Source organism: Vigna unguiculata, chromosome 10 (assembly GCF_004118075.2).
Source record: "Vigna unguiculata cultivar IT97K-499-35 chromosome 10, ASM411807v1, whole genome shotgun sequence".
Lineage (NCBI taxonomy): Eukaryota > Viridiplantae > Streptophyta > Magnoliopsida > Fabales > Fabaceae > Vigna > Vigna unguiculata.
In genome coordinates this window covers 34,718,429-34,746,254 of record NC_040288.1, presented here as the reverse complement: position 1 = coordinate 34,746,254, position 27,826 = coordinate 34,718,429, and the positions used below count along the sequence as shown (strand labels likewise).

At 28.1% G+C, this 27,826-nt stretch overlaps 1 protein-coding gene across 2 annotated transcripts in view; it reads left to right on the top strand.

Annotated features, from left to right (window-relative positions):
- Positions 1-26,978, top strand: part of LOC114166664 — a 32,798-nt gene extending 5,820 nt beyond the window's left edge. For both annotated transcript variants that reach the window (XM_028051427.1, XM_028051426.1), the window contains exons 4-15: positions 554-3,658; positions 3,740-3,988; positions 4,061-4,765; positions 5,466-6,287; positions 14,075-14,692; positions 18,478-19,737; positions 19,980-20,717; positions 22,214-22,690; positions 23,156-23,971; positions 24,770-25,690; positions 26,031-26,233; positions 26,431-26,978. In XM_028051427.1, the coding sequence (XP_027907228.1) occupies positions 593-3,658; positions 3,740-3,988; positions 4,061-4,765; positions 5,466-6,287; positions 14,075-14,692; positions 18,478-19,737; positions 19,980-20,717; positions 22,214-22,690; positions 23,156-23,971; positions 24,770-25,690; positions 26,031-26,072 (9,714 nt within the window). In that variant the 5' untranslated portion in view covers positions 554-592 and the 3' untranslated portion in view covers positions 26,073-26,233; positions 26,431-26,978. The remainder of the gene's footprint in view (positions 1-553; positions 3,659-3,739; positions 3,989-4,060; positions 4,766-5,465; positions 6,288-14,074; positions 14,693-18,477; positions 19,738-19,979; positions 20,718-22,213; positions 22,691-23,155; positions 23,972-24,769; positions 25,691-26,030; positions 26,234-26,430) is intronic.
- Positions 26,979-27,826: the final 848 nt, after the last annotated feature.

Genomic DNA, 27,826 nt, shown 5'->3' with positions numbered 1-27,826 from the left:
AAAAGAATGGTACTGAAGTCGCCAAATTTAACCACGACTCCCCAAACTGAAGTCGCCAACATGGACCACAACTTCGGTTCAATATTTTTCCAGCTGAAATCATCAATGCCGAGCACGATTTTAGATTGAAATCGTAAAATGCGTGCATGACTTCAGTTATAATAAATTTAGGTAGAAGTCGCCAACTGGAAACAAGACTTTAGTTTCTGAAGTCGCTGGTGCACACGGCTTCTGTTCTAATGCATTTAGGCAGGTGTCACCAACTCTTGCTACGACTTCATAGTTATGTTTAATTTTGCTTAATCCAGCTTAATGCAATTTGATTAACTCTAATCAATATATTAATGAAGTCATGCAGCATTTCACGATTTCCCCAACCGAAGTTGTGTACATGTGGTACGACTTAACCCTTTCCTTAATTATTTTAAAATGAAACCCATATCTGTAAATTCAAAAGAAAATTAACCCAAATCGGTAAATTAGCCTATCTTTTACTTTTCTTTATTAGTCACTAGACTGATCTATTTCTACTATGTGTTTCGTTGGCAAATAGATGTAGTCGAGGAGGGTACCAGAAAAAGAAGTTCGAAGCATGGATACTGTGTTGAAAATAGTTGATCCAGTAATTGAGTTTGTGCGGGATCATGGTATTAATCAGTTGACCTACATTTTTTGTTACACAAAATATTTTGAGGAACTAAATAAGAGAGTTAAGCGCCTTGGAGAAGAAAAAGAGAGGTTAGATCGTCAACGTGATAAAGCTAAAAGAAAGGGTGACATTGTTGAAGATAGGGTTGAAGAATGGTTTGAGGAAGTGGGTGAATTTGAGATTAGGGTTGAGAAGTACATGAATAATGCAGGTCACAAGAAGACAAGGGGTTTATATTATTTATTTCCTTACTATAGACACAAACTTGGCAGACAAGCAAAGAAGATGGAACCGGAGGCTTTGAGGCTAAAAGATGAGTGCCCCAAGGATGACGAAGTTTCCCATGCAGAGAATGTAACATCTTTTGATCTCACTTCGTCTTATTCTGGCTACATTGAATTTGATAGTAGAAAATCCATCGTGGATGACATAATGACAAAACTTAAAGATCCCAATATGAAAATTATTGGACTCCATGGAGCACAAGGGATGGGTAAGAGCACATTAATAAAAAAAATTGCTAATAAAGCTAAAGATGAGGGGTTGTTTGATAGGGTGGCTGAAATAGATGTAACTGAATATCCCAATCCTCTCACAATTCAGGCAGATATTGCACACGTGTTAGGATTGCCATTAGCGGGGGAAAGTGAGAATGTAAGAGCTGATTATCTGAGGAGATGGTTAAAGATAGAAAATGTGAGCATCCTTATAATCTTGGATAACCTTCATGAAAGATTAGACTTGAATAGGTTAGGGATTCCGGTTGATGATGATTATGACTTAAGAAAGAAGAATGAATTAAGCCTAAGTAACCAGGAAACTGCAGGCGGCAAAAAGGGTACTAGCGGCGGTGCACAGAGTACTGGCGCAAAAGTCCTAAAAAAAACAAATTTCCTTGGTGATTATAAGGGATGCAAAGTTTTGCTTTCTTCACGTGATAAGAATGTATTTCGTGATAAGGTTGATGTTGAGTCAAATTTTTGTTTAAAGGAATTAGATGGTAATGATGCCTTGATGCTGTTTGAGAAGGTGATTGGAGGAGGTAATAAAATGTCTATGCCTAAAGAAGAAATCCAGAACTATTGTACAGGGTTGCCCATGAGAATAGTTACACTTGCAGTGGCATTTAAAAACTGGATTGAGTCAGAAAGCAAACCTACACTGGACAAATTTAAAAAGCAAGGTCTGATTGAATGGCAAAAGTCTTCGGAGACTCCTAACAAGAAAAAATATGACATTCCAAAAAATAAGGAACTCAAGTTCATTTACTTGCTTTGTGCTCAAATGGGTCACCTACCCCTGGTTAATGACTTGGTCAAATATTGCTTTGGATTAGGTATATTTGAAGGGGTCTCTTCCCTTAGTGCAGCTCGTGAAAAAATAAATGAATCGCTCCAAGAGCTGAAACACTTGGGTTTGGTGTCGTACGAAAATCCTAATATTCATTTCCATATGTCTTATATGGTTCGAGATGATGCTTTAAGTAATGCACTCATGGATCACAATGTTTTTGCTTTTAGAGATGGAAAACTAGATTATTGGCCAAATCTTGAAAAATGCATTTCTATTTCTATATGCAATAGTTACATTACAGATGGGTTTCCTCAGGTCATAAATTGTCCTCAACTTCAATTTTTGCAAATAGAAACTATTGATCCGTCTTTGGAAATACCTCAGAGATTTTTTAGCAGCATGAAAAACTTGTTAGTTTTAATATTGACTGGTTTTCATGTGTCAAGCTTACCATATTCAATTAAAGACCTATTGAACCTCAGAATGCTTTGTTTGGAGCGGTGCACTTTGGATTGCAATTTATCGGTACTGAGAATGTTTAAAAAATTAAGAATTCTTAGTTTTTCTGGATCTCAACTTAAAAATTTGCCAGTTGAGTTACGATACTTGGATAAGTTGCGTATGTTAGACATCAGCGATTGTTTCAAACTGAAGATTATTCCACCTGATATTTTTTCTAATTTGACATGTTTGGAAGATTTGTATATAAGAAAAAGCTTGATCAAAATGTTGGTGGAAGAAAGGGAAAACAAAGGTCATAATTCATTTCTTTCTGAGCTAAAGAATTTGCATCAGTTAAAAGTGGTGGACTTAAGCATCCCGTGTGTTTCAATTTTGCCCAATCACTTATTCTTTGACGGGTTAAAAGATTACAAGATTGAAATTGGGGACTTTGAAATGTTTTCTGTTGGAGAATTTAGGATGCCCAATAAATATGAAGAACTCAAAGTATTGGCATTGCAGGTGAAGGACGACACTGATATTCACTCCCATAAAGGCATAAAATTGTTGTTTAAAACAGCACAAAGTTTGTTGTTGGGAAAGGGATGTGTTCAAAAAGTTGTTAACGAGTTGAATATAGACGGATTTCAGAATTTGAAACACTTATGCATCATAAATAACAATGATGTCGAATATGTCAATTCAACAGATTTGTCTAATTATGTGAACATTTTTCCCAATTTGGAATCTCTATGCCTCTGCAGCATGATGAACTTAAAGATGATATGTCGCGGTCCAATTATACTTGAATCATTTGCCAAATTAAAAACCATCAAGGTTGAGATGTGTTACCGATTGGAAAACCTCTTCTCCTTTTATGCAATTAAAATTTCTACTAGCACAGGAACAAGTGAGATTTTTAAATGTAATTCTAACATGAAGAAATTTCTAGCTAATTTAGAAATGATTGAGGTTTGTGAATGTGAATCTTTAAAGGAGATCCTTCAAATACCACCGGATTGTGGTGAGGTTTGTGAATGTGAATCTTTAAAGGAGATCCTTCAAATACCACAGGATTATGGTAAGGTTGAGTTTCTCAAATTACGAACTTTGACACTCCAATCATTACCATCATTTACTTGTTTTTATACCAAAGTGGAGAGATCTTGCTGGCCACATTCGACAGAGGCTCAAACTACAAATAGGAGTCACACAGAAATTTCTGCTGAACAAGATTGCCACAGTGACAATGCGCCTCCTCTTTTTGGTGAACCAGTATGACAATACATATTTTTCATACTATTTAAATAATTAGCTCATTTGTTGTAAACATATTAATTGTGTATGTGTTTACAGGTTGAAGTTCCAAACTTAGAGAACTTGAATTTATCCTCACTCAACATTCGTAAGATATGGAGCGACCAACACTTATCAAGTTTCTACTTTCAAAACTTGATAAAGTTAGTTGTGAAAGATTGTGATAAATTGACCCATCTATGTTCATTACCTATGGCTAGCAGTTTGAAGAAGTTGAAAAGCCTTGTCATAAGTGGGTGTCTGAAAATGAAAAAGATTTTTGAGATTGAAGGAATTAGTGCAAACAAGGTATGTATTGGTATAAATAATTTTTTGTTTATCTTTTATATGTAATAATGGTTTATTTTCATTAAAATGAAGGTTTGTGTCTTCCCTAAGCTGGAGGAAATCCACCTTAGCAAAATGAAGAGGTTAACAGATATGTGGCAAACTGAAGTGGGTATTGATTCCTTTTCCAGTCTCATTTCCGTAAGGATTGAAGAATGCGATGAATTGGACAAGATTTTTCCGAGTCACATGGAAGGATGGTTTGAAAGCTTGATTAACCTGAAAGTTTCTAAGTGCAAATCTGTGAAAGAGATTTTTGAAATCAATGATTCTCAAGAAATAGATGCATCTGGCGGGATAGACACAAATTTGCAAGTTATTCTTCTAGAAGAACTCCCAAAGTTGAAGGAATTGTGGAGCAAAGATCCAGATGGAATTCTCAACTTTAAAAAACTACGGACTATAGATGTAAGTAAGTGTGATGAACTAAGGAATTTGTTTCCGGTTTCTATGGTAAAAGATGTATCAAAGCTTGAACGCATGTCGATATTGCATTGTGAGAGGATGGTGGAAATTGTTTCAAATAAAGATGCATCAGAAGCTAACAATGATCCATTAGAGTTTCCTGAACTAACATTTGTGAGATTGTACGAACTTCCAAACATGAAGCAATTCTACAAGGGGAGACATCCAATAAAGTGTCCAAAGTTGAAGGAATTGAGTATGGGCAAGTGTATGAAGCTTAAAACATTTCCACAAGAAACAAGTGATGAAAAGTTTGTTTTCTCGACTGAAGCGGTAAGCAAAATTCCATCTTTATCCGAGTTTCATAACCAAAAAGTTCAATCAAACTTTTATGATATGCCAGAGAATAAAAGAAATGTAATGAAAAATATGTAAAAAATTACAAACAAAAGAAAATATATGAAAACCAAAATAAAATTAATGATTGTGTATGGTTGAGTAAAATAAAAGATAAATTAAGTTAAAAGTTGAATTTTAGGATTATTTAGTTTTAAAAAGAAATAAAGGAATGCTACTTTATTTTCATTCTTAAATTTTATTCATATTATTAGTTATTATTTTCATTAAAGTTTTCATTTTTAGTGTTATTAAAAATATTTGATTTGTTATTATTGTAATAATAAGAAGTTTGTACTTCGTATAAAAATGATAAGTAATTTGTAGTAAAGGCTTTATGGTCAAATCTATATATTTACGCAAGTGTTTCCTGTTTAATATTTTTTTTTATTGAAGCATATTACTGTAAGTCAATAATGATTACATATATATGCACACACATAATTGATTTTACTCTCCAACATTAGTTTTTAATTAATATAAGTTGAAATTCTGAACGTTTTATAAAATAATGTTTTAAACATATCTTCACAGAAAACTATAAAATAATTAAAAATGCCTAAAATCAAACAAATTTGAAGAGGGCGTGCTGGAGGCATTTAATTCATTCTTATTACTATTTACTTTTATTGTGTAGGTATTCCCTAACTTGGAGTATATGGAAACTGACTTCGAGGAAGCTCAAAATTGGTTTTCGAAGTACCAAATGCAGAATTTAAAAGAGCTTATTATCTTGAATTCAGTCCAGCGTCCAGATCTTTTATATCCGTTTCTGTACAAAATGCCAAATCTAGAAAAGTTAAAATTGACTTCCTCTTTTTCTGAATCGTTAGAGACACTGCCAAGTACAAACAATTGGCAGCAAGACAGATTGGGAGTTGTATTACAGTTGAAGCAATTGCTTATTTGTTCCTCAAATATAAAGGATATAGGATTTGAACGAGACCAAGTTCTAGAGAGGCTGGAGCTTTTGAGATTAAAAGATTGCGACAATTTGAGCAATTTAGGTCCTTCCTCTGTATCTTTGAATTACTTGACATGTTTGAAACTGGTGAGATGTGATGGATTAAAGAATTTAGTGGCATCCTCCACGGCCAAAACCATGGTTCAACTTAAGACCATGAAGGTAATCGACTGTCGTAAAGTAGAGCAAATAGTAAGCAACGACGGAAGTGAAGAAGGCAAAGGGATCAAAATTGTATTCAGCAAATTGATTTCTATAGAACTTGTGGGGCTAATGAACATGACAAGTTTTTGCGGTTACAAGAACTGTGAATTCGAATTTCCATTACTGGAAATATTGATAGTAAGAACTTGTCCGAAAATGGAGAAATTCAGTGAAAGAGGATTAATAGCACCAAAGTTGAAAGAAGTATTTGGTGTGGAGGGAGATAAAAAAGCCAAATGGCAGTGGGAAGGTGACTTGAATGACACCATACAAAAAGTTTTCCATGATAAGGTACTCACTTTTTCATTTATTTAATATTATTTCTCCTAATTTTATGAACTTTTCTTATATGGAAAAAAATAAAAAACACATGAATATTACAAATACATGTTTTTCCCATAAAAGCTTTAAATGGAAGTATGTTGATTTTTTTTTAAGATTATATTTTTTAGTCATTTTATCTATTTATTAAATTAGATCTGTTTTTTTTAAGTATTTAGTTTAATATTAATTTTCTGAAAAAGCATCCAATGTTATAATCTATTACATATTAAGAAAAGAAGATACCACCAAAATTACTACATTACCCATTTTCTTTTATTGACACGTGTCAAAAAATTTAATTTTTTTCGTCATTTTAAAACTCTGGTACAAAAGTACCTGGGTTCAAATCCTACAAAAGTCAATTTATTTTTATTTTTTCATTTATTTAGGATTTCAGCTATAATATTAATTATAAATAATATTATTATTTGTAATATTTTTATAAGTATTAGTATTTCTAATTATTAATAATATTAGTATTATAAATATTATTTATAGTGATAGTAGTAAATTATAACAAATATTAATATTATAATAATAATAATAATAATTGTTATTATTATTATTATCATTATTATTATTATTATTATTGTATGTTACTATTATATATTATTACTATTAGTATTGTTAATATTATTAGTGGTAAAGTTATTACTCTTATTTGTAATATATAATATTATTATTATTATTATATATTTTTGTTAGTAATTACGTCTCAATTTTTATTAGGTTATGATAAATTATTTTTTTGTCTTAAACTTGAAAAAAAAGGTATATTGATAAATATATGATTAGTTTAAAATTTCACTCCAACATGTCATTGTTGATGTTCAAACCCATTCAAATTTGAAGGATTTGTCCACCATTATTGAATTATGTCAATCTTTGACAAAAACAAACAAATTAAAGATATTTTACTTGATTGATTGTCTAATTCATTTTATTTAACTCCTAATGTTTCATTTTCTACAACGAAGATTATCAAAACAAAATTTGGAATAAGATGAAAGATGAATTTCTTGAACACAATATGGTTATTTACATTCAAAAAGGAATAACTGGAGATTTTTATTCCGAATAAATTTTTGACGAGTTCAAAATTTTTTACTATAAATTATTTTGGCTCCTCCAAAATTATTGGTCAAATCCGTCACGGGTTATTATTATTAACTATAATTAATAATCATTATTACTATCAACTATAAATATTATTATCATTATTATTAATTATAATTATTTCTATTATTATATTACTATTATTATTATTATTATTATTATTATCAATAAGAACTATAATTATTATAATATTTATTATTATTATTATTATTATTATTATTGTTTTTATTACTATTGTTAGATACACATCTTACTTTTACTTACTATGTAGGAATCATGTTTCGTTTACTTGTCATTTTTATTTATTTTGTTATTCATTTATCTTTCCTTTTCCATTTGAACAATTATTTAAATTTTAAAAAAATAGATACTAAAATTAGTAAAATAATAAAACTGAAAAAATAATTTTTTTATTATAAATAATTATTTAAATTTAAAATTTAATAATTAAGAGGATAAAATTGATAAAATAAAAAGGACATCAAATATGTTTATCTCTTATATATGTAATTGTATTAATATTAATATTATTATTAGTAGTAGTAGTAGTATTAATATTATTTTTTTATCACTACACAATATTATTATAGTGATATTATTATTATTATTATTATTATTATTATTATAATTAGACACATATTTTACTTTTATTTACTACTGGATCATATTTCAATTACTTGCTTTTTGTATTTGTTTTGTTATTCATTTTATCTCTATATCTTGGTATTTCTTGAATTGAAAAAAAATAGTTACTAAAATTAGTAGAATGATAAAAGTGACAAATAATTTTTTATTATGAATAATTATTTAAATTTAATAAATAATAATTAAGAGGATAAAATTGTAAAAACAAAAAAGGACATAAAAAATGTGTAACTATTTATATATTTAGTTAGTGGATTATTATTATCACTATGAGATATTATTATAATGATATTATTATTATTATCACTACGGGATATTATTATAATGATATTATTATTATTATAGTTAGACACATCTTAATTTTATTTACTACGAGATCATATTTTAATTAGTTTTTCTGCTTGATTGTTTTATTGCTGATGTATATCTTTATATATAATTATAGATTATTAGTATCTTTATTTGCATTCACATTAATATTTATAGCATAAAAATTATTATTATTATCATTTGTTTATTATTATTAGTATCATTATTATTATTATTATTATTATTATTATTATTATTATAATTATTATTATTTATAGTGATGTTATTAGTATAAGTTCTTTTTTCAATTATAAAAAAATGTTATTATACTAAATTCTTTTGCTAAATAGATTTTTAATCTTTTAAAAATTTTATAATTTATAATTTATATTATTATTATTATTATTATTTTTAATGGTTAAATAAATATAATAACAATAATATTGTTATTCTAAACAGATTTGAAATAAATAAAAAAAATGTGCACGGGTCATATATTATTATAATTATTTTGTAAAATTAATTAACTGCACCATATTGTGATATTAATTTTATTTATTATATTTAAGACTGAATTTACACTTCATTTCATTAATAATAACATTTACAACAATATAACCTAATTTTCATGATATTTATTATTTTATTTTTATATTATTGTTATTATTATCAATTATAACTCTAATTATTATTATTATTATTATTATTATTATTATTATTATTATCAGCTCTAATTATTATTATTATTATTATTATTATTATTATTATTATTATTATTGTTAACTATAATTGCTGTTATCAACTATAATTATTATGACCAATATTACTACCAACTATAAGTATTATTATTGTCATTATTAACTACAATTATTTCTATTATTATATTACTACTACTACTATTATTATTATTACTACTATTATTATTAGTTAGAACTATAATTATTATAATAGTTATTATTATTATTATTATTATTATTATTATTATTATTATTATTATTATTATTATTATTATTATTATTATGGTTACATACACATTTTACTTTTACTTACTATCCATGAATCATGTTTCAATTACTTTACCTTTTTATTTGTTTTGTTGTTTATTTATCTTTACATTTGAATAATTATTTAAATTCAAAAAAATAGTTACTAAAATTAGTGAAATAATAAAACTGAAAATAATTTTTTTTTAAATAATTATTTAAGTTTAAAATATAACAATTTAGAGGATAAAATTGAAAAAACAAAAAAGGAAACCAAAGTTGTTTATCTCTTTATATATGTAGTTGTATAATAATAATAATAATTATTATTATTAATAGTATTATTACCATTTTTATCACTACAAGATATTATTTTAGTATTATTATTATTATTATTGTTACTATTATTATCATTATTATTATTATTATTATTATTATTATTATTATTATTATTATAGTTAAACACACATTTTACATTTATTTACTACATGATCATATCTCAATTACTTGCACTTTTTCTTTGTTTTGTTGTTCATTTTATTTTTATATTTGTGCAATTATTTGAATTAAAAATATAGTTTCTAAAATTATTAAAATGATAAAATGGAAAAATAATTTTTATTATGAATAATTATTTTAATTTAACAAATAATAATTAAGAGGATAAAATTGTATAAACAAAAGAGGACACAACAAATGTATATCTCTTTACATATGTAGTTATTGTATTATTATTATTTTATCACTACAATATATTTTTATAATGATATTATTATTATTATTATTATAGTTAGACATACATTTTAAATTAATTTACTACGGGATCGTATTTCAATTACTTGTCATTTTTATTTGTTTTGTTGTTAATGTATATCTTTATATATAATTATAGATTATTATAGTTGACATTAGTCTTAGTGTTAGCATTAATATTAATATTTATAGCATAAATATTATTATTATTAGTATCATTATTATTATTTATTATTATTATTATTATTATTATTATTATTATTATTATTATTATTATTATTATTATTATTATTATTCATAATTGTGTTATTATTATAAGTGTGTGTTTTTTAATTATAGAAAACATTGTTATACTAAATATTTTTATTAAATAGAATTTTAATCTTTTAAAATTTTTATAATTTATAATTTGTAATTTATATAATATTATTATTAGTATTTTTAATGGTTAAATAAATATAATAACAATTATATTATTATTTTAAAAACAATTAAAATAAAAAATATATATGCACAGAAGACTATTATAATTATTTCGTAAAATTAATTAATTATATTATATTGTGATATCAATTTTATTTATTATATTTAAAAATGAAATTATTATTGCATCACTTAGATATACTAATTACTTTAAGGTTAAAATACCTTTTTGGTCCCAATTTTCGTCAAGTTTTATCAAATAAGTCCTAATTTTGGTTTTGTGTTTAAATAGGTCCCAATTTTCGTCAATTTTGTTCAATTAGGTCATTTTTTGCTAACACCGTTTAAATCATTAACGGCCATGAACAATGACTAACAAACCACGAAGTGACACGTGGCAGTCATTGTTCATGGCCGTTAATGATTTAAACGGTGTTAGCAAAAAATGACCCAATTGAACAAAATTGACGAAAATTGAGACCTATTTGAACACAAAACCAAAATTAGGACTTATTTAAAAAAACTTGACGAAAATTGGGATCAAAAAGGTATTTTAACCTTACTTTAATAACAACATTTACAACAATATAACTTAATTTTCATAATATTTCATTACATAATACTTTCAATATTTTATTATTTTAATATGGGAATGGCAACAAGATGAGGCAGAGACAAGTTTCCCATACTGATCCCCATGGAAAAAATTCATCTATCCCCATACCCAACCCAACGAGTGTCAAACTTTTGTCTCATCTTCATGCTCACAAGGTAACGGGTATATACTTGTACTCATACCGATACCAACTTTCTTACTGTTTTAATATTAATTAATTAATTATTATAAAATAATAAAAAATTATGACAAAGGAAACATAATATTATCAAATATTCAATATTAAGAGGATGGTTGTTTCTCCAATATCAAATATTTATAAAGAAATTAGGTTATAATTGTATATATTTTAAATTAGAAAACAAAATAAAATTCATGAGAACCAAAACTTCTGTTAAATTTGCAAAGATTAAAATATTCAGATTAAAATATATGTTAAATGTATCTTTACTTCAATTTTATTTTTTAAATTCTAATGGATCTATTTTTTATATACTAATAATAGTTATAATAAATTACTTGACCGAAATAATGCAAAGAACAAATATTAAACTAATAATAATAAATTTTTAACATAAATATTTGATGGGGAAAACAATAACACAAACAATATACCAAAGAATGCAGCTGATATAATTTCCCCTAACTTGCAAGAATCTATGAGGAGCAACAATTAAAGAGCAGCAATAATAAATCACCAAAAGCACAAATAAAGGCACCAAGATTTTTAACGTGGAAAACCCCTCAAATCAAGGGTAAAAACCACGAGTCGTCCAGACCAAAGAAATAGCTTCACTATGATCAACAAGAGTACAAAAGAATCAATAGCACATATTAGTGCCAACACCCAACCAAATAACAAAGCAACAAAGCTTTCAAATAGAGAAGAACAAGAAAGGAAAACCTCTAAAAATCACTGCTGCAGTGCGAAACTAATATCTCCCAACTCAGATCTCGTATCAACGATCCAACCGGTCAGAATGAAGAGCAATGAGTCCCGAACCTTCTGTAAAACTTTCAGTGCGATCCAACGGTGAACGAACCCGCAGTGCCGAATTTACGGCGACAGCTCTATGAAAAACGTGAACAAAATTTTTCCTCTACCTCTCCCTCTATGTATTAGGGCTTTCAGTATTTTGGATCTTTTCTCCACATAGGAAGGGAGCCCAATACCCAACAATATTGTATCTTTTGAACTTCAATATATGTGGGGGTGGTAAAAGAAAATTCATGACAATTACATTAAAATTTTATATTATAGTAAATAAAATTTATTTATACAATTATAGTGACAAAATCAAAGTATGATAATGAGTTAAAATATAAAAGATAATTATATAAAAATATATAAAAATAATATTTTACATCATGAAAATAAAAATATTAAAAAATTATCAAATGTGTGTCTTAGAAACAATTTGAGAGACCATTGAATGAAATCACACTAAGGAAAACAACTATATAATCAAGGATATGATAAAATGAAAAATGCTTTAGAGATGTAAAAAAACTTTTTAAATATGAACATAACCAATGCTTTGAAAATAACGAAAATTGTTTTAGTGAAACAAAATAGTTCTTCAAATGAAATAATAATAATAATAATAATAGAGTAAAAAAGATAAATTTTTTATATTACGTAGTATTTTGACGGGTATGAGGACGAGGACAGGACAAAAAATGTACAATATCAATTTTATAATTATTTCGTAAAATTATTTAACTGCACTATATTTAATATCAATTTTATTTATTATACTTAAAACTGAAATTATTATTACATCATTTAGATTTACTACTTACTACTTCATTACTTTAATAACAACATTTACAACAATATAACATAATTTTCATGATATTTCATTACATAATATTTTACTACTTAATATATAAAATAAAAAAAAATACAACCCGTGCGTACGCACGGGTCAGTCTCCTAGTTTCCATTTAAACAAAAATACGCCCTGAACAACGTGTCGTATTTTCACATATACTAAGTGATTTTCACAACACGGTTACAAAATTTCCATTATAATTAACTAGTGAAAATGTTCTGATAACAAAAAAAATAAAGTTATAATCATAAAAATAAATAATTTTTTTATAATTTAGTTATAAATATTTTTTATTTATTTAATAGATGGTTTTTATTTATTTAATTTAAAAAATTAATTAAATAAAAAATGTTTAAAAATTAAAAAAAAATAGTTAAATTTAAATAAAACAATAATTTTAAAGATAAAAGTAAAAAAATGACACAAAAAAATCTTCATTATAAGTATAAATTAATAGATTTTATACATTAAAATTTGTGTTTTTTAAATAAAAGTAACACAATTTGGCACGCTAATTAATTAGTTAGTATTTTTAAATTTAAATTTAAAACAATTAAAAAATTCTAAAAATAATTGTAATATAACACTTTTAATAACTTTACTTATATATATTTTCATTGTTATCGCTATGAGTACTTTTAAATAAATAAACTTATTTTTGGATATATAACTATTTTAGTAAATTTGTAGTATTACATTATACTTGTCTAAAAATTTAAAAGAAAAATAGTATTACTATTTATTTTATTTCATATTAATAGTTATGTTAGAGTAATGAGTATATTAAATTTAATTAAAATCAACAAAATATTTACATAGTAATTTGATAATTTTAATTTATATACCATTTGTACTGTTATTAGTACTAAAAAATATATTATGAATGAAAACATATATTTTTAGTTATTTTAAAGTGATAATTTAAAAATAAATTATTAAAGGTACGGCGGCTATAGTATAAAAGTTTTAAATTGAAAAATGTAATTTTGTTTTTTGTTTAAGTTTGTGGGGATAAAAAAAGTATATTATATTTGAAAGGTAGAGAAGTAATTTAATAATTTGTCTGATTTACAGCTCAGTTTCACATATACTGAGGATCTGTTCCTTAAAGATGATAGTATCGCGCAACTATGGCAAGCCAGTGGTTGGGTGCAGCAAAACAGCTTTGGATATTTGAAAAGCTTGACAGTATGGAGATGTGATAGTGTAGTGCATGTAATTCCATCTCATTTGCTTTCTTGCTTTCACAATTTGGAAGAACTACAAGTAGTCAGTTGCAGGAATGCAGAGGTCATATTCAGTATCAATGATGAGAACAGGGTGATAACAAAAGCTTCCCCAATATTCCGTCTGAAAACATTGATTTTAGCTAATCTAGGAAAACTGGAGCATGTATGGGAGAAGGATCCGGAGGGAATTATGGGCCTTCAAGCGCTAGAGGAAATGAAAGTTATAGACTGTGAGCGTCTTAAAAGTTTGTTTCCAGCATCCTTGGCCACCAGAGATCTCACCAGACTTCAAGTGCTTGAGGTAGAAGAGTGTGCGGAATTGACAGAGATATTTAAGAAGGATGAAAAAGTTGAAGAAGGAGAAGAAGGAACAACACAACACTCTGCGTTTCCTTCTCTCACCACATTGGAGCTGAAGTATTTGCCATCCCTTGAATACTCTATCCACTGCTCCAAACAACAGGTCATTCATTCTCACACCATTCTAAATTACTTTTTATATATTTATGCTTATGCACACTATCTATTCTTACTCTTATTCATTTCTTTTATAAAATCTATATCTCTTTATATTAATACCTTCATTAACGGAAAAAAAAAAATACTATTGAGACAAAAAATGGTTATTTAAATAACAGTGCCACTACGTGGATAAACAAAGATATAAGAATGACAATACATAAACAAAGATATATGCTCTTGTTTTATCCAATTTTATGCTTTCACTCATCCACTGAAAAAGTAAATATATGATTAATATACATATATGGACAAAATCCGTTTATACTTGTATAACAGTCAGACAAATTACACATTTTATAATTTTTCACAAAATGTCAATTTAATAGATCCGAATTTTATTTTACTAATTATATCAATTAAATAAAATTTTGATATCATTGAAAATTTTATTATGTAACTTAATTTTAAGGTATCACATAATATCTAAATATTCATTATTTGATAACATATCTATAAAATTTAAACTATATGAAATTTGATATACATTCTCACTAAAATAATATAAAGAAATCAGATGATTAAATTGATTAAATTTCTGTTCTACAATAAGTTATTAGAAATGTAATTTAAATATCTTTTACAATTAATATAAATAGATTCTTTCTTACTAAAATTCAAGTATCACATGGAATCGAGGGTGTTGATGTAATTTAAGATTGACTATAAGTGAATCTTTCTACGATAAGTATATTCTTGTTATTAACCTTATTTATTACAAGTTATCATATATCACATCGTTAATATCAAGATATTAGTAACTGATAACGTGTGCATTAGAAATAATAAACCGCATGTTATGAGACTTTATCACATATAACAATAAATAATTACCTGAATAATCAATTATAAGATAATAATTATGGTATAAGATACTTAATTGTGTATCTAATTGTGATGATCAAATATCATCCTAAAAGATTATCAAGTATTATTCTAAATGGTCCAAGTGTGAATGTGACATTAGATTTAAATGAGATTTATACTTGTTTCTTTTAACCTTAGGTTTGAGACACTAAAGGCTAATGGGACTCTGTGATGGTAAGTTTAGGGTTTCCTCGTGCTAGGTCCTATGTTGATTAAGTCAATAAGCTAAATGTTGGTCGTGTCAATAATTAATTAGATTTATTTTAAATGACTTTTAGCTTTACGTTATACGATACTACGATTAAGGGGATTGTGTGGTGGTAGTCTCAATATCGATTGGATCGATAAGTCCAATACTAACTTGGAGATAGGAAATATGTCGATTGGACTGATATGTCCAATATCGATTTGGAGATAGGAAAAATGTTGATTAGACGGATAGGTCTAATATCGATTTGGAGATATGAAAAATATCAATTGACTCGATAGGCTCAATACTCAATGAGGGATATGAAAAATGTCGATTGAAAGATAGGCTTAACATGGATCTAGAGGTCGGAAAAATGTTGATTGGCTGATAGGGAAGTGTCGGTAGATTTGATAATAATAATAAAGGAGTAAGCTAGGGGTCGAATAATAGATCAGAGAAATCAATGAATGTTTTATGGAGGTAAACCAGAGGTTTTTAGAATTTTAGGAGTGATAGTAAGTCGGGAGTTTTGAAGAAAAAAAATAAAATGGTAATTTGGAAGAGGAAAAAAAAGGAGATCACTTTTAAATGCTTTTGAGTAATCGTTAGCCGTGTTTCTTGACCAGAACAATAACAACTCGTGATAATTAATAAATATAAATGATATAACCTAGACCATTAACTATATCTCATTCACACCATCACTTTGGGAAAGAAACAATCACAATGTAATTAGGAGTGAAAAAATAGGAGCCAGACCCCACCGTTATAGTTAAACGAATATAAATAGGTGCCTCTCCATCCATCATGGAGAGGATTTTCACGTGGTATACTCTACCTAAAGATCTTTATCCTTCACCACTAAGGTTTTGTTTGAATGGGAGGATGAATTTGGAAGAGTGAATTTGAGTGGATTTGGATGTGAGTGGGATGGTGTTTGGATTCAGAAAAAGATTTTGTAATTCAAAAGAAAAGTACGGAAAGATTTAGAAATCATTGTTATCGTTTAAGGTTATGTTCTTTTTAGAAGAAAGATTAGAAGGGAGGGAAAGGAAGAGATAGGAAGGATTAGAGGGTCAAGTTGATGTTGTTCTTTCTAAAGGATTAGGAAGTGATTTTAGAATGGATTAGCGAATAAAATTTGTGAAAGTTTATAATTGAACTGAGTGATGTGACATATTAAAAAAACTTTTAGAAGATAAAAAAATAAGATTATCAAATATTTATAATGTTAAAAGTAATATAAAATGTTATATAAATAATTTAGAATAATTTATTTAATTTTTATTAATTGTCTGAAATAATAAAAGATATATTTATAAACAATTTAATGGAAAATAATTTAATGTTTATATGGGAAATAATTTATTTATGTTTTTTTAATAGTAGTCTTTTAAGTATAAAATTTTCGGTTTATTTGATATGAACATATTTTTTTAATTTGATTGTGTTTGTTAATAATATAGGTAAAGGATTTTAAAAAAATTATTTTCTTTTCTTTAAATTTTATACAATTATATATTGTTTATATATTCTTAATTTTTAGATTTTTAGATGTTTATTAATAATAAATTTTTTATGTAATTTTTTTAATAAATTAAAACTAAAATTACATATATTAATTTGTTAAAAAAATAAAATTGGTAAATATTAATAAACTAAATTGTCTAAAAATTTGATGCATCAGTTCCCAGCAGCCTATTACGTTTTACTGTTCACGTAAAGAAGAAAGGATAGCATATGGACATGTGAAAAAAATGATGAAGAGGATAGGAAAAAGTAAAAAGTAAATACAACGAAGATAAAGTGGTAATTATTTATCCATTATCTTATAATTTCTTTAATAATAATAAGATGAAATTTTTTAACAATCTTATTGTTCCATCATCACCCCTCTCATTTTCTTGCATCATCTTAAAGAGAATATGGTGTTCATCCTTTATGGCTCAATTTTCGTTCCTTTTGAACGGTAGATGCGTTCAAAAGAACAAAGACTAAATCGTCGCATCATGAAAGTTTTCGATAAAAGACTTACATTGTTGTTCGTGTAAATGATTATTGATTTTCGAACTTTGAACTCAAATCCGCGCTTGTTCACTTTCCGTTGCTGGAAACAAATAGAGCGTAAAACAAGGACTTACACATGGAATACTCCACCTAAAGACCTTTTTACTTCATGACTAAAACAAGAGGTTTCCATTGTATTTTAAGAGTTTTGTGTCATAAAACTTCAAGTTAAGCTTGGAAATTTACTAATAAGCTCTAAGACTTTAAGATAATTCCAGAACCTACTTGACAAACTTATTGAATTAGTTTGGAAGGTCCTGTAATAACATTAGGTGTTAGCATTCTCCTACCTCATTTTAAACATTTTTATTGCAAATCTTATCATCATACCTACAAATGAAATTGGTCCTTCAATCTCTTTTCATAAAAAGGTTACCTGTTAATCAATAAAAAAACATATTCTTTGTTCTAGACAGTATGATGCTTTCTATAATCTTAATTTTGTAACTCCTCGTTGTTATTTTACTTTATGATTTGCTTTCTTTTCTTTCCTATTTTCATGTTTTCTATAGTCATTTTCGTAATCACGAAAGATGTATTCCCAAAAGTTAAAAGTTCAAATAATTTGGACGAAAATGAAAATCTAAATCTAATTTCTTTTGCAGGAGAGTACATCAAATTTGAGAGATTTGAGTGAGGGAGATATAGAAGAGTTATGTCTTGGCTCACGGTCCATTCCAAACTCCTACTTCGGTCTCTTAGAATCTCTAACTCTGGATGGTTGCAAGGTTTTATCAGATGTACTGCTACCATTCAATTTACTTCCTTTTTTAACTAATCTGGAAACGTTGGAAGTTCGAAACTTGGATTCTGTCAAAACCATCTTTGATGTCAAATGTACAACACAAGACAGAGAGGTGGCATATATGGGACAAACCCTTCTGAAGAAATTAATTGTATCAAAGCTGCCAAATCTGAAGAATGTCTGGAATGAAGATCCACGTGGAATTATAAGTATGTCCAATTTACGAGAAGTATACGTTGAGGAATGTAAAACCCTTTCAAGTGTGTTTCCACCACGACTAGCAGTGGAAGATGTACTGCTACCTTTTAGTTTGCTTCCTTTTTTAACTAATTTGGAAACGTTACAAGTTCGAAACAGTGATTCTGTCAAAGCCATTTTTGATGTCAAATGTTCAACACAGGACAGAGATGTGATATCTGTGGGACAAACCCTCCCTTTTTCTCTGAAGAAATTGGTTTTATCCAAGTTGCCAAATCTGAAGAATGTTTGGAATGAAGATCCACGTGAAATTATAAGTATGTCCAATTTACGAGAAGTATACGTTGAAGAATGTAAAACCCTTTCAAGTGTGTTTCCACCACGACTAGCAGTGGAAGATGTACTGCTACCTTTTAGTTTGCTTCCTTTTTTAACTAATTTGGAAACGTTACAAGTTCGAAACAGTGATTCTGTCAAAGCCATTTTTGATGTCAAATGTTCAACACAGGACAGAGATGTGATATCTGTGGGACAAACCCTCCCTTTTTCGCTGAAGAAATTGGTTTTATCCAAGCTGCCAAATCTAAAGATTGTTTGGAATGAAGATCCTCAAGTAATTCTTAGCCTGCACCATTTACAAGAAGTTTGTGTTGAGGAATGTGAAGGCCTTACAAGTGTGTTTCCAGCATCAAAAGACAAATATATTCTGAAACTTGAAAATCTAGAAGTGAAAGACTGTAAAGGATTGATGACTATTTTTGCAGAGGATCCAAGAACAAAGCTAGAGCTTACATGTCCCTTTGTGAGATCATTGGAACTTGAGGGTTTGCCCAACTTCAAGTATTTTTACTACAGCTCACCGTATACTGACATTTTTACAGATCTTGAATCGCATACCGAGAATGAAGTCGGTACTGAAAAGGTATGCACTACTGTTTTATCACTTCCTCTTGGACTGTAAATTAACAGTTTCTTTAATTGTTTGTCATTGTTCCATGAGTAGTACGAAATAGTGTGAAAATTAAAATATGAAAATTTCACGTACAAATTTGTCACCAATTATAACTTATTAGGAATCTTTCGGCATGAAAGGTTATTTACAAAAGAGATGGCTCTATAGTTATCATAACCTCCTTTTGCTTGTTTATTTGTTGGTTGTTACAGTGGATGTCAGTAGGGGAAAATGGAATGAAGATGATTTTGCGAGGAGAATTGGAGAGAAAGGTCTTAGACAGCTTAAAAGCTCTTACTCTCTGTTTTGGTTCGGATGTATTTGGATGTAAAATTCTAGAAGAGGTTCGGAATATAGAGAAACTTGTGGTTTGTGATGGTTCCTTCAAGGAGATGTTCAGTTGTGAAAGTCCTAATAATGTGTTACAGCATCTGAAAGTATTACGGTTGGAGTCCCTTAGAAAGTTAGTTTCTATTGGGCTAGAGAACTCTTGGACTGATTCATTTGTCAGAAACTTGGAAACCTTTGAAGTCATCAGTTGTGAGAGTTTAAAAAGCTTGGTACTATGCGGAGTGTGTTTCTCCAATCTGACATGTTTGAAAGTAGAAAATTGCAAAAGGTTGTCACATTTGTTCTCATCTTCAACAGCCAAAAGTTTGCTTCAACTGAAAAGAATGGAAATAAAAGGTTGTGAATCAATTAAAGAGGTAGTGTCTAATAAGGAGGAATCAGATGAGGATGAGATAATATTTCCGAAACTCAGTTGTTTGAATCTTGAAGATTTAAAAAATCTGAGAAGGTTCTACGGAGGGAGTTTAAGTTTCCCATCCTTAGAGGAATTTTCAGTAAGAGGTTGCTCCCAACTGATGAGTTTATGTACTGTAGTGTCAGGCAAGTTGTCTGAAGCTATTGATCTCAACTCTGTTACGAGGAAGAGATTTTTGAAAGAGGTACGCGTTTAATATTCTTTTATTAAACTTAAACATTTATAACACATGTCTGACTACCTCATACCATGGAAATTGAGTATTCTATCCGGTAGCACGCATCCACAAGAAATAACTTTTTAATTGGGTATTGCTCAATATTCATATTTTAAGACTTTGACTTTCTTCTTGCATTGTCAAACTTATTAGTAAGAGTAAGAAAGACAAAAATAAAATAGAATATGTTTTCGAGTAAAATTTTTTTCAGAGAAGTTTATCCAAATTGAAACGATGTAGAATGTTAAATCACTTGTATTTTCTTAAATAAGGTCAAAATTACTAAATAAGGCTTTCATTACTGTCAAGTTATTGAATTGTTTTATATTTATTTTTAATTTCAATTTTTAATTAATTTTAAATCCTTATAATTTTTTAATTAAATTATTTTAATTATATTTATTTTGTTTTCAATTGCTATGTATTTATCATAATGAATATTTCTTATTACTCTTCTACTATAATATTTATATTCAAATTTAAGATAATGTAAAAATGACACATTTTTAAACAGATATTATATTTGAAACAAAGTAAAAATAGAGATAAAGTGAACCGTCTGTAATGGAAAAAAAAATTAAAAAAATGATAATAAAATAAGTCAACTATAATCGATAATAATATTGGATTTTAAGTATATTCTACAAATAATAAAATAACGACTATAAATAATATAAAAGTATAATAATAAAAATAAAAATTTGTTATTTTATCAATATCTTATTTAGAAATATGTTAAAAATGGTAATTTTTTCTAATGTAAAAAAATAAAAATAATAAATTCATAACTTATTTTAAAGTGAAAAGTAAACTTAATAAATGTTTGAGAGATAAATAGATATGAATATAAAAGGTTAAAAACTGACATAAAAAATGTCACTTGTAACATTTAAAAAGTTCTACAATTAAGTTATTAATATTTTTTTCCTGGATATTATTAATTGTTTCACAAAATACTAGAGAAAAAAAATAGAAAATAGTTAAAATGGCATGTCAAGCGTAACTTAATGGGTCAGAAAAGTAAAATCAAACTAAAATTAACTGAAGATGTAATTACATCCTTATATTTGAATTTAGTGTCATTCATCAAGCTTTTATTAGTATGAAGTTGAATTTTTAAATTAATATATAGTTAGATATTTTTTTAGAATTAACTTCTATATGTACTTAATTGCCAAAGGAAATTATATTTTTTAACGAAAGATGAATGTGGAAGCCGTTTTCAATTTTACGATAATTAAATATAATTTAAATAATGTAACAGAAATTTTACCAATTCTCAAAGTCTGGAAATAGAATTGTGTAGTAAAAATGTAGTATGAAAAGAAAAAGTATTAAAATTGATGTGTGTATTTGTGAGTAATTAGTTATAAGTAAAGTTGGTTATCTGTAGCAAAACTGTAAAGTCTGAATTCTTGGTTTCATATTTTCATTTATTCATTTACATGTGCTGATTTCGAAAGAGAGCATCATGGTATAAGAGTCTTGAATTCAGAGATAGGGCAGACCTACAAGAGATGTGGTCTCTCGCACTGCAGATACCTGACTTTTGTTTCACTAACTTGAAGAAATTGATTGTGAATGAATGCAACATTTCATCAGATGCAGTGCTACCTTTCACTTTACTTCCTTTATTACCCAAATTGGAAACATTGGAAGTTCAAAACTGTGATTCCGTCAAAACCATATTTGATGTCAAATGTACAACACAAGACACAACCACTTCTCTCAAGAAATTAGTTTTACGGAAGCTGCCGAATCTGGAAACCATTTGGAATGAAGATACTGATGAAATAGTTACAGAGCCTAATCCAGCCCATCCAGAAGTAACAAATCCTAAGCTTACGTTCCCCACTGTCACATCATTCACACTATGCGATTTGCCCAACTTCAACCATAATACTATCTATTGCATTAATGAAGCAATAGCGACATCTGAGGTTTGGGTATTCTTTTCCAAGACACTTACATATATTCTTGTACATGCATTGAAATTATCATGTGTCAAAAAGTGCTTAAATCTTGATAAACAATCTCCTACCATCCACTGAAAGATTTTTCATTATATTTTCTTCGCATAGGAACCACTATTAATCTCATTCATCAATTTTTCATCTAAAAATTAATTTTAAATCAAAACTGTTGTAAGTACATACGATACCTCCTTATAAACAGCTAACTGGGCTGGGTAGTTCATCTTTTTTTATTTTTTTAAATAAACGTTATTTCTTTTAAATGGACTTGTTCACACCTATTTTTATGTTATATTCAAATGTTTAGTTTTTCACTGATTATCAGGCTTATGTAGTTAGCATGAAAGTTCACAGTTTCAATTTTATATACAGAGCTGAATATATATGACCGTGCTAATCTGCTTTTGCATGGTTATTGGTTTCTCATTGTAGCTAATTATACCCAACGTAGAGGATCTGACAGTGGGTAAAAATGAATTAAAGATGATTGTGGACGGAGAATTTCAGACAAACCTTTTACACAACTTAAAAGTTCTCGGTCTGTCCTTTGATAATGAGTGTGATGAATTTCCGGAGTATGGATTTCTACAACAGTTGCCAAATGTAGAGAAGCTTATGGTGTGGAGTAGTTCCTTCAAGCTGATTTTCTGCCATCAAAGACCTAATAATAGTGAACTTCTATTACAGCTCAAAGAATTACGCTTGGAGTGCCTTGAAAAGCTCGTTTTCATCGGGTTAGAAAACCCATGGACTGAGCTCTTTGTCAGTAATCTAGAAACTTTTGAAGTCATTACATGTTCAAGTTTGGAAAACTTGGCAACATGCACAGTGTCTTTCACAAATCTGAGATGTTTAAAAGTAGAAAATTGTGATGGCTTGTCATATTTGTTCACATCCTCAACAGCCAAAAGTTTGGGTCGACTTGAAAGAATGGAGATAAAACAGTGTAAATCCATTGAAGAAATATTGTGTGGGGAGAAATCAGATGATGAGGAGGATGAGATAATATTTTCACAGCTCAGTTGTTTAGAACTTGCTAGTTTACCGAATCTGAGAAGGTTCTATAGAGGGAATTTAAGTTTCCCATCCTTGGAAGAATTATCAGTAACACATTGCAATGATATGGTAACTTTATGTCCAAGTACGCTAAAAGCAGACAAGTTGACTCAAGTGAGAATTGAATACGGAGAAGTTATTTCACTGGACACTGATCTCAACTCTACTACGCGGAAGGAATTTGGGAGAAAGGTATGTGTTTAATTTCTGTTATTGAGCATTGTCATGATTCTTGTTGTTATTATAAATACAGCATCTTAATTAGAACCCATTTCGATATGTATGGACATATATTTATAGAATTTGTTAATACATGCAAGACGGCTTAGGAAAAAAAGCTGAAAATATATTATAACTTATTTAACAATTCTTGAAAATATATATTCACAAGAATATCATACTTAAACTATTAACAATAGCCAAGTGTAGGCTACAGAAAATATATATAAAAATGTAATCTTACGAAACAATTCTTCAAAATAATAGTCATGATTGGATTAGTCTTCATATTTTTTCAACTACTAGAAGTGTAGCATACTGCAAGTCTAGGTGACAGAAAAAAAAAATGGATGTAATTTTAATTATTACAAAAAATTTCTATAACTTCTAATTAAATTTTACACACTATATCTATAATTTAAAGTCGAATTACAATCATTATTTAGTCAACAATTAAAATGAATTTACTGATTATCATTCCTCAGCGAGCTTAACTTTTGTTACAAAATTCACACAATGAATTATTTGTCACATAAAGTATGAAAATGAAAGGAAAGGAACATTTTTAAACCTACCGTAAATGTTGAACCAACAATTTTTATGTTAGGACAACTAAATAAAATTGTAAACCTTAATTCTTAACTAGTTTTTACAAGTCCTGAAACTTGCAAATAGTGAGTATTTCATATTTATAGAGTACTAATTTAGAAGATATCGTTGACTCTTGTAAATAATTGGTTTCATATTTTTAATTATTGCTTGCACGTGCAGATTTCAAAACTTCAAGAACTTAAACTCAAAAGTAGACCAAAATTACCAGAGATATGGCATGACCCATTGTATATACCTGACTTATGTTTTAGTAAGTTGGTCACCTTGACTGTGAAAAACTGTCAGTTTTTATCAGATGCAGTGCTACCCTTCCATTTACTTCCTTTATTACCAAAATTGGAGACATTGGAAGTTCGAAAATGTGATTACGTGAAAACCATATTTAATCTCAAACGTGCGACAAAAGACACATTAGTTACTCTTCCTCCGAAGAAATTGACTTTATCCAACTTACCAAACCTGGAGAATATTTGGAGTGAAGATCCTCCTGGAATTCTAATCATGCATCATCTAAAAGAAGTATATGTTAAGGAATGTAAAGGCCTTACAAGTGTGTTTCCAGCATCAGCAGCCAAAGATCTTGTGAAACTTAAAGATCTAGTCGTGGACGACTGTGAGGGATTGAAGGCAATTGTTGGAGAGGAATCCAAGGAGGATGAGATAATATTTCCGCAACTCATGTATTTGAAGGTACAAAGTTGCAACAGCCTGCCATATTTGTTCACATCTTCAACGGCAAAAAGTTTGGGTGAACTAAAAAGTATGAAGATAAAAGAATGTAAATCAATTGAAGAGATAATATCAAAGGAGGGGGAGGAATCTGATGAGAAGGTAGAAATAAAATTTGAGCAGCTCCAAGATTTGTATCTTGAAAAATTAGATGAGCTAAGGTGCTTTTACGATGGCAATTTTACTTTAAATTTTCCATCCTTGGAGGAAGTCCACGTCATCAAGTGCAGCTCCATGAAAACTTTCAGTGCATTCAACAAAATAGATAATCCGTGGTATTATTCAGAATATGCGAGACCTCGAAAAATAACTCATCTTAATTCTGCTTTACACAGAACTTCCGAAGAAGAGGTACGTATACTTTTTCGTCTTGATCTTTGTTCCATAGAATTAGGAGTATAGGGCCCTGCTAATTTGTAGCACTCTTCTTAATTTCTCTTTATCAAGTGCTATCATTCATTATTTTTATTAAAAATACTAGACATTTTCTTTCAAGAGAATTTATAAGTAGGCTATTATCTTTTTTCCTTGCAAAACTATAATTCAACTAATCCGCGAAGGGGAGTTCAATATCAAAGCCATAAACAAAGCTAGTTATTCGTGCATTGAATTGAGAACATTAATTTTAGCGTAATGTGTTTGTGAGATCGTCCTTAAAATTAATTTGTATATATTCTTTGGTTTTAAATAGGCTCCCAATGCTTCTAGTGCCATCATCTCAGTTCTTCAATAGTTCAGATACTCATAGAGACAGTGAACATGGTAAATCAACATTAACTGATGCTACTAAAATTGGTAACTTTTTTATGGTGAGTGATACTATATATCATTTGCTCTGTGTACGCGAAGGGGAGTTCAATATCACAGCATAACATGATGGTTACGTAAGATTAGGTAAGTAATTTTATATCAGTGTCTTTTTATGTTTTATTGATATCTATTTAAGTGAATATTTCTTTGTCATGTTTTAGTTATGAGACTAATGAATAGCATGAAATTCACTTATTGCTACTTTAATTGTTCTATAATTAAATTCCTAACTTTTTAAAATCGCTTATGAAAGTATAGTAATTACTTTATAATTCGTGTAGGTTGAGCCTCTAGTTGCCGACTCCAATATTGCGGTAATGAAGAAAAGATTGAAGGCCTGAAGAATGGATGAAGATCAATGTGTACCCGATTTTATTACGTGTGATTGTGTTTTAAAAAAATGAAAAAAAAAAGTGTTGTTATACCTAGTTGAAGATAAATGTGGCACTATTTTATTAGGTATGAATGTTTAAAAAAAATTAAAAAAAAATTGTGTTGTTCTACCTAGTTGAAGTAGAATGTGTCACTATTTTATAAGGTGTGATTGTGTTTTAAAAAAAAAATTAAAAAAAAAAGTGTTGTTGTACCTAGTTGAAGATGAAAGACATTATTTCTTGTATATGTAATGTGTGGGATTAAAAGTGATGAACGGTCATGAATATTGATTGAAGGCTGTATCACTAAATATTGAGTGTGGTTTATTAGTATATGTGTGCTTATGCTGGTAAAAAATGTGCCTGGATTCATTTGCTGTTAATTTTATCTTGATGTGATCATAATGATTCTCTATGTACTCAACTGTTATTAAAGTTCACTTTTGAGTCCTCTGTTGTCACATAGGTAATGTTTATAAAAGAAAGTTGATGAGGGCATGAAAACTTTTGAGAAAATGTGCCATGCAACAGTTTAGTAGAAGCTGTGCAAGAATAATTATGTAGAAAGGGTTATTTCATTGATGGAAGACATGAAGTAAAGAAGATTATATAAACTACTTAAAAAACTAATTTCAATTTAAATATAGATTATAGATTCATGTTTACAACATTCACATACATTTTTAACGGATAATTTTATGAAGTTGGTGAACTAAAAAATTGAAACGGTTCGGCCACGGCAGTGGCGGAACTTTGCTTTGACAGAGGACCACACTCCTCCAACCTTTTTTTTATATATTTTAAAAATATATTTTTATATTATTTATATTAATTTATTTTAAAAAAACTTTTTTAAAATTTAAAAATAACATTTTTTTATTATAATTTCTTTTACTTTTTTATTTGTTTTCTCTCTTCTTCGTTCCTCCATCTCTTACTCTACTCTTCTTTCTATTTCAATTTTCACCATCAATCTTTTATTATTTTTCAAAATCAAATTATATCACAACAAAATTGAGGAATTAAAGAATATTTTGGACGGAATAATCTCCTTTTGAGTAAGTTCATTTTTATTCTTTTTTTTTTTTTGAAGTATTATGTTTTCCTCTTATATGTGGCTTTTTTACGCTCTAGACATATCATTTATCTGGTAGAGATCATAAAATCATGTTCTAATTGTTGATCAAACTCTTGTTTTATGTAGATAAAGCTGTTTTAGGCTTTGAAGTTGGATAAGGGAAGATCAATATTAAGAATCTACTTAAAAGTAAAGGAAACTAATCATTCAGGAGTTATTAATTTT